The sequence below is a fragment of the Neodiprion lecontei genome, chromosome 4, assembly GCF_021901455.1.
Source record: "Neodiprion lecontei isolate iyNeoLeco1 chromosome 4, iyNeoLeco1.1, whole genome shotgun sequence".
In the NCBI taxonomy this organism is placed as follows: Eukaryota; Metazoa; Arthropoda; class Insecta; order Hymenoptera; family Diprionidae; genus Neodiprion; species Neodiprion lecontei.
Window position 1 is genome coordinate 32190338 of NC_060263.1, and position 12480 is coordinate 32202817.

General features: G+C 37.9%; 2 protein-coding genes across 6 annotated transcripts; one reads left to right on the plus strand and one right to left on the minus strand.

Moving 5' to 3' along the window:
- Positions 1–62: 62 nt before the first annotated feature.
- LOC107223396 (RNA polymerase II-associated protein 1) lies at positions 63–6523 on the plus strand. Of its 3 annotated transcripts, none has more exons than XM_015663069.2 (8): positions 63–1384; positions 1530–2115; positions 2270–2774; positions 3017–3186; positions 3254–3413; positions 3487–3766; positions 3863–3969; positions 4065–6523. In XM_015663069.2, the coding sequence occupies exons 1-8, from the start codon at positions 905–907 to the stop codon at positions 5431–5433; spliced, it is 3657 nt and encodes a 1218-aa protein (XP_015518555.2). In that variant the 5' UTR covers positions 63–904; the 3' UTR covers positions 5434–6523. The 3 variants fall into 3 exon arrangements, with proteins under 3 accessions (XP_015518555.2, XP_046595190.1, XP_046595189.1); XM_046739234.1 differs by having other exon boundaries at positions 69–637; XM_046739233.1 differs by having other exon boundaries at positions 919–1118.
- A 73-nt stretch (positions 6524–6596) lies between these two features.
- On the minus strand, positions 6597–11577 carry LOC107223397 (CB1 cannabinoid receptor-interacting protein 1). 3 transcript variants are annotated; one of them, XR_001525655.2, is made up of 3 exons: positions 11305–11575; positions 7581–8022; positions 6597–6859 (listed from the first exon to the last, which is right to left on the minus strand). XR_001525655.2 is itself a non-coding variant. In XM_046739259.1 (3 exons), the coding sequence occupies exons 1-3, from the start codon at positions 11478–11480 to the stop codon at positions 6821–6823; spliced, it is 492 nt and encodes a 163-aa protein (XP_046595215.1). In that variant the 5' UTR covers positions 11481–11577; the 3' UTR covers positions 6597–6820. The 3 variants fall into 3 exon arrangements, 2 of the variants coding, with proteins under 2 accessions (XP_046595215.1, XP_015518556.1); XM_046739259.1 differs by having other exon boundaries at positions 7746–8022; positions 11305–11577; XM_015663070.2 differs by having other exon boundaries at positions 6597–8022.
- Positions 11578–12480: the final 903 nt, after the last annotated feature.

Consider the following 12480-nt stretch of genomic DNA (forward strand, 5'->3'; position numbering starts at 1 on the left):
TCCAGTAGTTAGGAATAAATCACTTGTTCAAATAAATGGGAAATTTTCAGAACACATTGCATTTGTGGACATGGCCAACACGAAACTAAAGCTAATGACAGAGTGGCAGTTTATGTGTTTCATTGATTTTACGTGACGTTGGAACTTTTGTAAATTGATGATCATTGTTTGCAGTCAATTTTCAGTTGTACATAGCTTTTCACCACTACAGTGGCACTTTGCTAAGGTAAGCATGCTCTGTATTACCGACCCGCACAACCGTCCAGAATATCCATAGATTCAGTGCAGAAACCTATTTCGTGTCAGATGGAGCTGCCATTCCTCGTAAATCCTTATACCTATATCTAGGCTCTGTGCCTTATTGAATCGGCAACATGAAAAGTGCATGTGTAGGCTCTGTGAAGTATGATCTCACGTATGAACTCAGTGTAAAAGTGTGGAAACTGTACGGTGCACTGAATAAGTTTCTATTCGGCGTTTATTCTGATTTCTAAGATTATAATCTACGCTCTCACGTGGTCTAGGCTGCAGCTCAAGATATTGACCAGAGGGTAACGCCAGTGTTTTTAAGTGGTACTCTGACATTGTCAACAAAAAATTGATGTTTAGGCAGAGACGAAGAGATACGTACACATAGGTATGTAATCTGTGATTGATTGTGATAGTAGTGGTATCGACAGTAATTTAGGCTGTGACTGGCTGTGACCGCTGTGACTTCCGAAGAAATCTGTTTGTCACATCTGTTGACAGAATTACCTCCCTACATGTGGAACTTGCAAAACTAACCTATAATTTTGAGTTTACTTGCGACGCCACAACGTAGGAACGTGTTAATTCACCAAAATCAATTTGGTTGCCAAATTTTTCTATGTATGAATGAATAAGCCAACAATAAGTACATGCGATGGAGCCAGTTTCTTTGAAACGACCAAAACCTGGTGACGGAGAGGAGGAGTTATTTCATATGCAAGAAGAGTTTCTAAAGTCCAAACACGAGCCAGCAGCAAAAGTAATAAATCTTCGTCAGCAGAATAGAGTGCCCATCATTCAGACACATGAAAATCCTGTTCGTAAGCCAAGCTCAGTTTTTGCAGAATGTAGACGAAACAGATATCAAGGTAAAGAAAGAACGACATCGCAATCAAACAGTGATGTTTTAAATACTCAAGTCTCTGAAGCAGCAATTCATGATAATGTTGTACAAACGACTGTTGAATCGGCATCGAATACAACAACATTACTATCCAACATACTTCTGGGAAATATCATAGAAAAGAAGTTTGCAAAGGTTTTTGAAACAGAATCTTGCGATACCTTGCCTTTGAATACATCTGCAACGGGTTTTCCTAAGGTTTTTGTGTCAGAGAAAATGTTACGTGTTGAGGTGAAATTCTTTTACATTATACAGTATTATTTTGTTGAATTTTATTCATTGTAAATTGAAACAAACATCATCTTCTTAACTAGAAAATCAAGTTGCCGATAATTTACTAGACAATTTTCTTTACTCACAATTTTCCCCCTTGCAGGTACCAAACAGCACAAATAGCTTGTTCCAACAACAAGTTAACAAATCCATACAACCATCCAACACGGTAAATCCTTTGGATGCAGAATTACACACCTTATCAAGTACAAATAATAGTGTATTAGTTGAAGGACCATGGGCAACAGAAATTCATACAGCTAATCTACAAAGGCTTAATAATATGACGAAAGAAGAAATTATGAAAGAGAAAATGATATTGTACTCAACACTAGACCCTATGACGATAGAATACATAAAAAATAGAAAACAGAAAAAATTACAAGACAAAGAAATTGTAGGTAGTATGCAAGAAGAAATGGAAGTGGTACCATGTAAATCAGACACAGGGGCCTCTTCTGGCCAGCAATATGAAACTGCAAGTAAATACCATGAACAGGTTTTTTCTGAGGAAGACGATACAGATATCCCAAAACCATCGGCAGAAATTATTCAACAAGTGGAAGAGAAGGGCTGGCTTCACATGGACAGGATAGAATCAGAAAAGTTGAAATGGATGGAAGAAATGCCTGCAACATCAAATACTACCCAGCCAGAAGAACCGTACAACGCACGTTTTGACTTTAATGGTAAAAAAAAAAAAAAAATTATATACTATATTCATACGCAGAAACCTTCAAAATTCTACTAAAAATATCAGCAATTGTACCTTATACAAAAGCACTGCATAAAGTATAATCATGTCAAACAATAACCAAGTTTTTTCTTTTAATTCTGGTGCAGGGATGCTGCTTCCATTTACAGATGAAAATCTGACAGTGGACAAAGGTCTCCATCACCATGGAGAAGAGCCCGAACGGCCAGGTTACTCTCTCCAAGAATTATTGCAGTTGAGTAGATCCTCAACACAGCAACAACGTTGCATGGCTCTCAATACTTTGGGAAATATCATGGAAAAGAGCCGTAAAGGATGGTATGACCAGGCTCTGCAACCTCCGCCATTACCTACACTGAATGAGAGGAATATCTTCCTGCTTTTAAGATTTTCATTGGATGATTCTTCCGTTGCTATTGTTACAGCAACTTTGCAAGCACTTAGGTCGTTCCTGTTCAGTGAGGCAGATGAAATATGCTTAGACAGATTAATGGGTCTTGGAGATTACAAAGAGCCTTGTCTTACTGTACCACCAACTGATGTCAAAAATATAAGTATATTGCAAGATCATGAGTTAGCCCAGCTTGATACAGTTGCTGCAGCTCTCAGATCAGACATCATTCTGAGGATCAGGTAATGGTACAATATATTTCAAACATATCTGCCGAATCTTATCATACCATTCTTCATAGACAGAAGACTGAGATGATTAAAATAAGACAATTTCATTCGCTTCCAATACCATTTGACCGAGCTCAGATAATCAATATACATATTCAACTAAACGTAGTACATGAATGAAGAGAGTGAATATTCTGATGATGCATGGTGAATACAGAAACTGAACAGTTTGTTTTTCTTTCTTTTCTTTTCAGATATATACTTAGTGAAATGAGACCACCACCTCCTGGAGTTACAGCAGCCTTAGAAATCTTAGCTCGATTAGCAAGGTATTCTCACGAAGCTGCTGTAAGTATTGCTAGTACTCCACAACTACTGGGTACTATCACACAGCATTTTATCCCACTGACAACCGATCGTTTAGGTATTTATTTAACTTGAACCATCATTGAACAAATTATTTTTAACATTCGTGACCCATTTTCCTGCAGTTTCAGAAGATGCAGTGAATGATGTGTATGGTGTTCCAGTACTAGCCGCTATTCGTTTTTGCCGAATTCTCGTTTGTTACGGTGGCAGATTAGTTGCGGAAAACTTGTATTTCTACAAGGTTTTAAATTCCCTACTATCATACATTACAGGTCACTCTGGGTAAGAAATGACATTCAAAACCATTTTACAACTACAAACAGTTTAATTTAAACTATAAATAATGCATTTTCAGAAAGCACAGCATTAATTTATGCATCGAAAGTCTTCGACTCTGGAAAATGTTGTTACTTCGTGGTGTGGGATTGGAAAGCGTTGGTGGTGCTCAATTCACAATATTATCCCAATTGCAAAATTTACTTAGCAACCATGATATCGGACCGGCATCTGAATTGGCATGTGAACATGCAGCTGCACTGATAACGGTCGCTGGATTCGAACCTTCTTTAAGATCGCACCTTTCGACACTGCTCTCTAAATGGAGTACGCAATTGGCAACTGTTCCATCACCGACAGTAAATATCTTTAAAAAATTGTTATACTAATTAGGATTTAGGTAAATCTTGGTTCACGACTCATTCAATTATAATTTTCCTATCATACACTTTTAGTGGGCTAGCACAAAACTTGTCGCAATGACACTAATGTCAGCAGGAGATATTTCCCTCATGAAACCATTGCTGATTTCCCAAGGATCCAATATCTTCTCTACGCTGTGGTAACTATAACGAGCAGTTATTTTTCCTCTTATCGGCACCTTCAAAAATCGTAATATGCTGTCTGAAGTGCAAAATGTAATTAAATTATATTCAGTTCCAGCTCGAACCTACTTAGCGGTCTTGTGCAAATTACGGAACGTGATCCATCATCTCTTCCTAACCTTGGAGTCCTAGGACATGAAGGTCAGTTATTGCCCGCAGTCTCGCATAATAGTTGCATACCATTTTTGGCGACGGTACTCAGCGTTCTTTCGAAATCACTCTGTAAGGCTGAAATTCAAACAATTCTGAATCAACCTCAGTTCAAGAAATATATAAATAAACTTGAATCAATTGATTGGAGTCTAGAACGGTCATGGTATACACGAATGGAATTATCCCTGGTAACCCAAATCGTTCGCTGTGGAACCCTGTTAGGAGACGAATTGAATTCTGAAATGAGAGAAAGTATTTGGAAACTATCGATAAAATTGATATCAGCCTTACCTGCTGACGCTCCATTATATGCGAGAGAAATGGTGCGAACTGCTTTGTCCCGAGAAAAATTGCAAGTAGCTTTACTCGTTAACGATCTGGATAAGTTGAAGTTTACTCAGACTGTTATAGAAGTTAATTTAGATCTTCCGGAAAATTTGGTTCGTCTCTATGAATATTTTATTAAATGTAATGGTTCCTGGGATCAACCAGCTTTACCAAAAGACTGGCTGTACTTACCACTGGTGGATTTATATTCGAAATGTCGAAATGATTATGATTATTGCGGCTTCAAACATGTCACATATTATTGTAGCGCAGATGATGGTAGACTTATTGCAATAATATTCAGTCTAGAATTAACTTTACCCGAATTAGTGGAACATTTATCGCCTAGTGTGCGATACAGTAGATTATTACTTGCATATTTATGTGATACTTTGTTTTTGGATCAAAATGTGTCACCGTTGTTGACAAAGACTATATCATGCCTTGTAAAAAGGTATTATAAAGAGTTAAATTTCAATACCGAAGTTCCAGGACTGAGTTCTTTCACAGATATGTTTACTACTTTGTGCGAACATTTTTCTGCAACATCCTATGGGAACGAAGGATTTGGAATGACTTTATTAGTACCATTAGCACAGCGGCATGATGTACATTACAGAAAATTATTATGGTCTGAACATGCTGGAGCTTTACGCTCACTCAGAACGCCATTGGAAATGTTACCAATGCCCTTACAAGAATATCTATATCCAGTCGAAGAAGATATTTCGTTGATCGAATGTTATTTAACAGCCTTGGCTAAGGGTATAGTGCGTAGAGAATGGTGCCCAGTTATGTACACTGTTGCATTACACCACACTGCCATGAATTTAAAAGAAGATAAAAGTAAAATATCTATGAAATTCAAACCAAGAGTTGAAAAACTTGGAAACATTGAATTGAAAAAAGAACTGCTAAATTATATCCCGCCCGAATATTAAATTAATAAAGTTTACTTCAGTATAAATTCCAAACGGTACTACGTACGTAAACATAATAAACGTGATAGGGATGGAATAATTTTTTATATTAATTTTAGGTCAGCCCATCCAGAATGTTGCAAATTTTTATTTTGCTGTTTTTGATAAAATTAAATACGTTTTCCAACGTATTTACTGAGATTATAGTGTAATAAAATATCACACATGTTAAACTTTACGATAGTATTACTGGTCTCTAGCTCCTTTGTCACTCCCGTTACCAAATTTATCGAACTCAAAATGAACATACACGAAATAAGCACTGGATTTTGTGTTATACAGTATTATTATTATTATTATTATTATTTTCAACGTACATTATATTCTCCAGTTATTGTATAATTGGTAAATGTAAAATGTGTTAGTTTAAATAGACAATAATGATCATACAAATTTGAGTAATAATAGTAAGCGTAGAGGCACTAGTTGGTCGTTGTTCATTGACTATACTGATCCTATGCAAGTACACATTACTGATCCGCGAAATTGTAGTGTGAAAAATTTCTCTGTTAGTAGTTATATGTATAAGATATGTTCAGTATACACGCAGAAATTCTCTTCCCTTCTACTGATAATAACTGTGCAGGCTACCGTAATTATTTCTTTCACATCTACATCAACGGTCATTTTACCAGGTAATAATTTCATCCTGTCTATACGATTTTCATCACCTCTTTCTAAAAACACTTTACAATTCTGTACAAAGTCCAAGTGCCAATGTGTCAGTTGCTTTATACTAATTATACGATTTCAGTTTGGTTTCAAGAATCAATTCGAAATATTTCTTAAAGCACGTTGGTTCGGATTAGAAATCTCTTGCATATATGCACAAATAAATATTTATTCTTGCTTCTTTACATAATGCATCAGACTTCACCGAGCAGGTTTATTCGCAACACATACGTATTTATACGTAGTTTTAGCACTTACCGTTTGTCTGCTAAGTTCAATATGATCGAGTCCCAACGCGTATTATTTTTCAGTAATGAGACAAACTTGTATTACACTTTTGGTGCAGCAACGCATTGGTTGAAACTTGAAAGCATAAAAATTCACTCGACAAAAAATCTTTATCTAAAATCTATGATATATATATTCCAGCTTTAAATTTTTGCGCCAATATATGTATAGAGTATGTATGTGAGGTCATTTTTGCAACGAATCATGTATAGATTGAATTATGGTGTTACTTCGCTAGTTCGCTTCTTAGAATTAGTCTTCCGAGTTTGCGTATGTCGAAAATAATGAGTAAGAAGTAAACGGTACAGTATATTCAATGTCGAGGTCAATTTGCCGGCATATCTTGAGTAACATTTTCATTGTGGTTAGTAGTTAACTTGGCAAATCCTTAGGGGAATTTCCCTCTCTCCCATATATTTCTTGCTAACTAAAAAATAAGAATTCATCCGATTTTCATGTGGCTTATCATCAAAGTGGCTCATATCAGAGACCATTCATATATTACGTCACGCTTCTAAGGAATACGGGCTTTCCCGATGTTTTGATGATCTACGCGTAATGGTACAAAGTAGTGGAGTTGCATGTTTTATAGTTACGATCATTTATGGATGTTATGGCGATGTCTTGCGCATTGCCGACGTTAAGTAAGTCTGAAAATTGCAGAGAAAATTTAACGGTACTCTGGGTATTGGTATTCCCATTAAAAGCGAATGACTCGAAATGAATTATCGAAAACGAAGAGGTACGTATATTCTTCAATTCTTTGGCGCAGAAGTAATTTGTTCTTTTACAAATTTGAATATTCGGTTTGAATTTCACTGTCCAGCTACGAAAAAGGTGTCCAAAATATTCGAACTACCGACAGAAAATCAATCTAACCACCGTTGACACGCTTTCAATTTCATCTCGGCTATGCAATCAGTTTTAGCACTTACCGCACTTATTGAGCGATTTTTTCCGCGAAACAAAATTAAAGCTAAAACTCTTGAGTAATAATTTAATGCTGCAACGGCAGGTTAAAATAATTCAAATAACGTGATGTAATATACAAATGTCTCGTTTGTATATATACACGATATCCGTGTACATTATTATAATAATTATATATATGTATGTATGTATGTATATATTTCATCTGTACGATTTACCTAATTTATAAATAGAGCACAGCCCGCAATCGTACATGAGCAATTGAATCGCGAGTTTAAGGTAATAATTTAGCGGACAATAGATAATTGCGTGAAAATCCATTTTTCCCCAGAATGCTAAGAATCGATGCCCAATTTTCTGTAGGTCTCCCTGTCAACCGTTACCAATCTTCCTTCAACGCTGGAGCAATCCAGTTCTATGCAATGGAGACGCGAGCCCCACTCGCAATGGCTCTGATCATCCGCCCGGTAGTATTTTATCTGCAAGCATGTCGTCAGGTAACCGGATCCTAATACTCTCATTGCAATTTGCAGTTCCTCACGTTGTCCTCTGTTGCTGGCGACGATCCCTTCGGTATTGTGATACGCGCTGTAAGCGCAAGCTGTACCATCTCTGGCTCTTTCAACCGCTTCGATTTGCTTTCCACCGATTGTGAGTGTTCTGAAATTTTTATAACATGGTATTTCTTTTTACTGTTTCCATCTTATATGCGATCACGATAAAGCTTTAATGACACAGTTTTATCAAAACTGTACGGATTGAAATGCCTAATCAACAATCACTTGCTGTATATTGTTAGAACTAATTGATAAAAGAACTATGAAATTCTTTTCCAACGAACTATTTACAGGATGTTGCGTACACGTGTAATGCGTAGCTCAATATATTTACGAAAAGTGCAATTTGAGCCTAAGTAAACATATACTGATTGAAAGGCTGATTGGATACGCGGCAGCCTTCGTCTCGTTTTATGATCTTTTTCGTCTTCGCGCTTGTATGGCCAAGGCGCGTATACAATAGAAAGGGTAAAATTGCGCGATTTCAGAACAACCTACTCAAAGGGATGCCCTGGTCGATTTCGACGTCGACGTTATATATCTCCAAATATCGAAGCCCACGTATCTCAAACGTAAAAAAGAGCTTAACAGTCCCATTCTGTACGCAATTCTGAACAAACGCACTTGAATACATTTTCATTCGATGCAGAAATAAATAAATGGCATGAATTCTACGTATTTACTATTGCGATTTCGTCGAAACGATGCCATTTCGTGCCTTAAAGGGGAGACTTAAGAGTCTTGTGTGGAAAATCTTATAAGCAAATGTTAATTCTGTTCCTAAAACAAGGATGCAGGAGAAGTAATCTGCCGACGTACGTTAATTTCCCACAAACCATACCGAAACCAAACTGATATCTTTATTATTTTTCTCATACTCGAATGTGTTGTATGCTACTTAATTGCTTGATTAGTAGACAATATTCGATTTATTTAATAATAAATTATTTGGTCAGAGTTCGGAGTATATACTGTACTTCTATACACCTGTAATATTATTGATCTCTAACTCTGGCCGAACATGGGTAGGATATATTATGGTTGCAGTATTTTACTGCTGAGGCGAGGGAATGGTAAGCCCATGGAGCTGATCCCAAAGGTGAAGGGTTTTCCAGAAATTGATAAAAATGTGCTGACCTAATATTTGTGCAAACGCCCCTAGCCTGTGCGATGGTACAAGCAAGCGTATTATTTAATAATTGTAACGTTGGAAAATCTTATGTTACATAATGGACGATTGCATTCTAAATCAATAAGCTACAGTTATCTATAATTACAACTTTTATAACCGCAACTATACGTAGGTGTATAAAAAATGTTGATACCCTCGGTTTTATTTGTTATCCGAGAATAGCTCACGTCCTGACATTCAACATTTCGGGTCGACTTATTGTTAGCTTGCAGTGCTTTGGACATTGTTTTTTAAACAAGATGACAATAGAACCTAGCGGTACACGTATTCTTGTAAGTTTGGTTACGAAATTCTACATTTTTTTTATATCTATTGCGAAAAATTCGACCGCTGTCAAAAATGTAGTGCAGTGATAGTAATAACCAGAGGATTGAAGGTATTATTTAGTCACAGTCAATACTGTGATAATTGAAATCTAATCTAATGCCAATCAAACTCCCTCAATTGTAATAAATTATAATAGGTTCTTTTATAATAAACTGACGGGGTAGGATTAAATCTCCCGATGAGCTGTAGCGAATCTCTGCTAAGACTGTTTATCGTTCCATCTATATGCCGTTTGCTGCTTCGTACGCTTTTGCGTATATATAATATTCACGTATAGCTTCGTGCTACGCGCGTCACTCCGTTATCAAACAAAATTCTCCCTTACAATATTATTACAAGTATATTATGTATATTATATTATGCAAACTAGTTTTTGTTACCTTTTGTGTCTGTCGAGGTTGAACGATATTGGTACGTAAAATCCACTCTTACGAATGAGATTACTAACAAATTCAGTACACGGAAATTGTAAATTTGATTGAGTATAAGTATTTCAGTTCAAATTACCCGAAAATCGATCAGCCCGCGTCAACTTCCGAACATTTCCAGCAATAAGCTGCACATATACAACTCCCGGATCGTTATACCGATATAGATTAAGGTTGGAATTGGCACAGGGTAATGCAAACATTAAAGTAAAACGGTACATGTACACAACACGAACGGTGCTTCATTGTCATCGATTGATTGAAAACTTCAGAAACGCTTTCCGCTCGCCGGAAGACCAACAGATGCATTAAGAAAATACGGTATTTGAATCTAATAAGGCGTGTGAAGTCATCTCGCATTTCTATAATTGAACGTCTTATCATTTGCAATTATATTTCCAGTACCAGAAGCGTACGTGTGCAGCGACAGATCATAGAAACGCTAAGAGAAAAGGAAAATCGACCAGACGCAGTAGATGTGGAGACTCGTGATCAGACGCAGTAGTAATAGAGACTGTGTCAGACGGACAAAGTAGCGTCGGTCCGTTTGGTCAGCCACTTTTGCCGTGTCAAAGATAGAACCGCGTTTTCCATCGAGTGTAGAAACACCCTGTGTAGAAACGAAAACTATGTATGCGAAACTAGTTACGAAATAGAGAATAGAAAATAGAAAAGAACCACGGTAACCGATTTTCTACAGGCAATCTATTATGCAGTTAGTAATCGCCTGCAGAACCGTAAAAACCGTCAATTCAGAGTGAGGTGATAAGTTTTTCGTTTTTTTCTATGTTACAACGTTGATTAGAGGTTTCATGTTTTCTAATCATCTCTGTTGCGTAACCTAACACTGCTATTATATCGCTGCAAGGGGGTAGAGTGAAAAATCCGTGAATTAATCTGCCGTCCTCTGAAAACACAGTCTTGTATATCTTCCGCTGCGGAGTCGTGCGGCAAAGCTTAAAAAAAATAAACCACGTGTCAACCGGCGGCGACGGGTATCTCTTCTCTCCCTTGAACAGAGACCATCGCGCAGTAAACAGTGGCTGCATACAGCTGCTGGTGAAGCCTAATTTTAAGTCGATTGTCGTTCATGCCACCGAAGCGTGTTCGTAGCCTGTATACAATACATATAACGTGTATACAAATCGTAAGTACGAGGAAAAGTAATGTAAACTGTACGGCAATCAATTATACGGAATCGACCGCGGTGAAAATAAATCTCAGCTAGTCTGACCTAGGTATAAATAATTGCTAACTGGACCGTTTTACACATCAGCGAAGCTGGCCGAACGAATTATCATTATATTATACCATAAATTTGTGCAGCTGATGCAATTTATCGCTTTACGTCGCACGCAGAGGTAAATTCCGCTCGAAGCGTTGAACCATGGGAAATAGCTGTGTATGATAATAGTTTGAGAATGACGTTGTTACCCACTGCAATAGTTGCGGTGGCTTGAAACTGATGTCTAGCCTGTAGGTCGCCTCACAGCTCAGCTTGACGGTTTTCAACTGGCGGAATCTCGCTGACGTCTCCATTTTGCAAAACACTGGACCGGCGCCGGGTTCTCTTCTTATTGACAATGTCACCCGAAAATGTCCACCACCCCCCATCTGGCCCCATTTCAGCACTTCGTCAGCCCCCGATTGTTACACGTGCACCCAACGCCGCGGACGTCGCGACGCTTACTGAGTGACCCGCGGTGTGGTTTCTCTAGTCGGGCGCGAACCTCGATCCTGCTGACTCTCTCATTGGTGCCAAGGCCCACGGCGCCCCGGTTACTTACGACGAACGTGGACGAACTCCACGCAACTCATCGCCGACCTTGAAAGCCTTTCTAGCGGCACGTACAGGGTAATTTTCACCCTTGTGATAAAAATTATATCGATTTGCATTTAGAGATTAAGTACCTCGCGTCTCACCTTCACCCTTACAACTCTTCGACGAAACCAATGATTTCTCGGCATATCACTTCGCAGATTCACGGCAGTCTCTTAAACGGTCGTCATTGCAAAGAAATCATGATCTTGTTCGATAGACGTATAAACTTGCTAAGGTCATTAATCGGTACATCGTCGAAAACTTTTCAGGTTTACCTACAGAAATTGAAAGAAAAACGAAATAATAAAATGTATGAATATCGCTGGATCCTTTCAAAGTGGCGTGATCGAACGGTATACATACCAAATTTCGACGGTATTTCTTCATACCTGGAAAGACGCTGATGATCTACCGTGGTAATGAATAAGATTGCACGAACCATTTTTTTTTTGTCGTGAGTTGTTACCATCATTTGGTACCTATGGAATTCTTTCCAAGGTTTGGGTATATAACATACGGACGTTTTTTTGAATGACAACGATGTTACGTAAAGACGTGATTCGACTGCCTTATTAGTTTCGCGTCCTCGCTTCCCGCGTCGTATGAAACCCGTCCGAAGCATAGAATTATGAAAATAAACCTATTTGTTTGCAAATTTTCGTCACAATAGCCGTAATTTCTTGGTGCGGGAAAGGGAGCTGAAATACACGTCGCCTGCGGATGATGAGGATCCGCGCAACGATAGCATAGGTATATAATCCTCGGCCTTCGCATGCGATGCGTGTCCAAAAA

Excerpts from the sequence above, each read along its gene's own strand:
- LOC107223396 (XM_015663069.2), top strand. The coding sequence starts at position 905 with ATGGAGCCAGTTTCTTTGAAACGACCAAAACCTGGTGACGGAGAGGAG. Across the intron at positions 3,767-3,862 it reads CAACTGTTCCATCACCGACA|TGGGCTAGCACAAAACTTGT; the intron begins GTAAATATCTTT and ends ATACACTTTTAG. Across the intron at positions 3,970-4,064 it reads AATATCTTCTCTACGCTGTG|TTCCAGCTCGAACCTACTTA; the intron begins GTAACTATAACG and ends AATTATATTCAG.
- LOC107223397 (XM_015663070.2), bottom strand. The coding sequence starts at position 11,480 with ATGGGGGGTGGTGGACATTTTCGGGTGACATTGTCAATAAGAAGAGAA. Across the intron at positions 8,023-11,304 it reads AAGCCACCGCAACTATTGCA|AACACTCACAATCGGTGGAA; the intron begins GTGGGTAACAAC and ends TAAAAATTTCAG.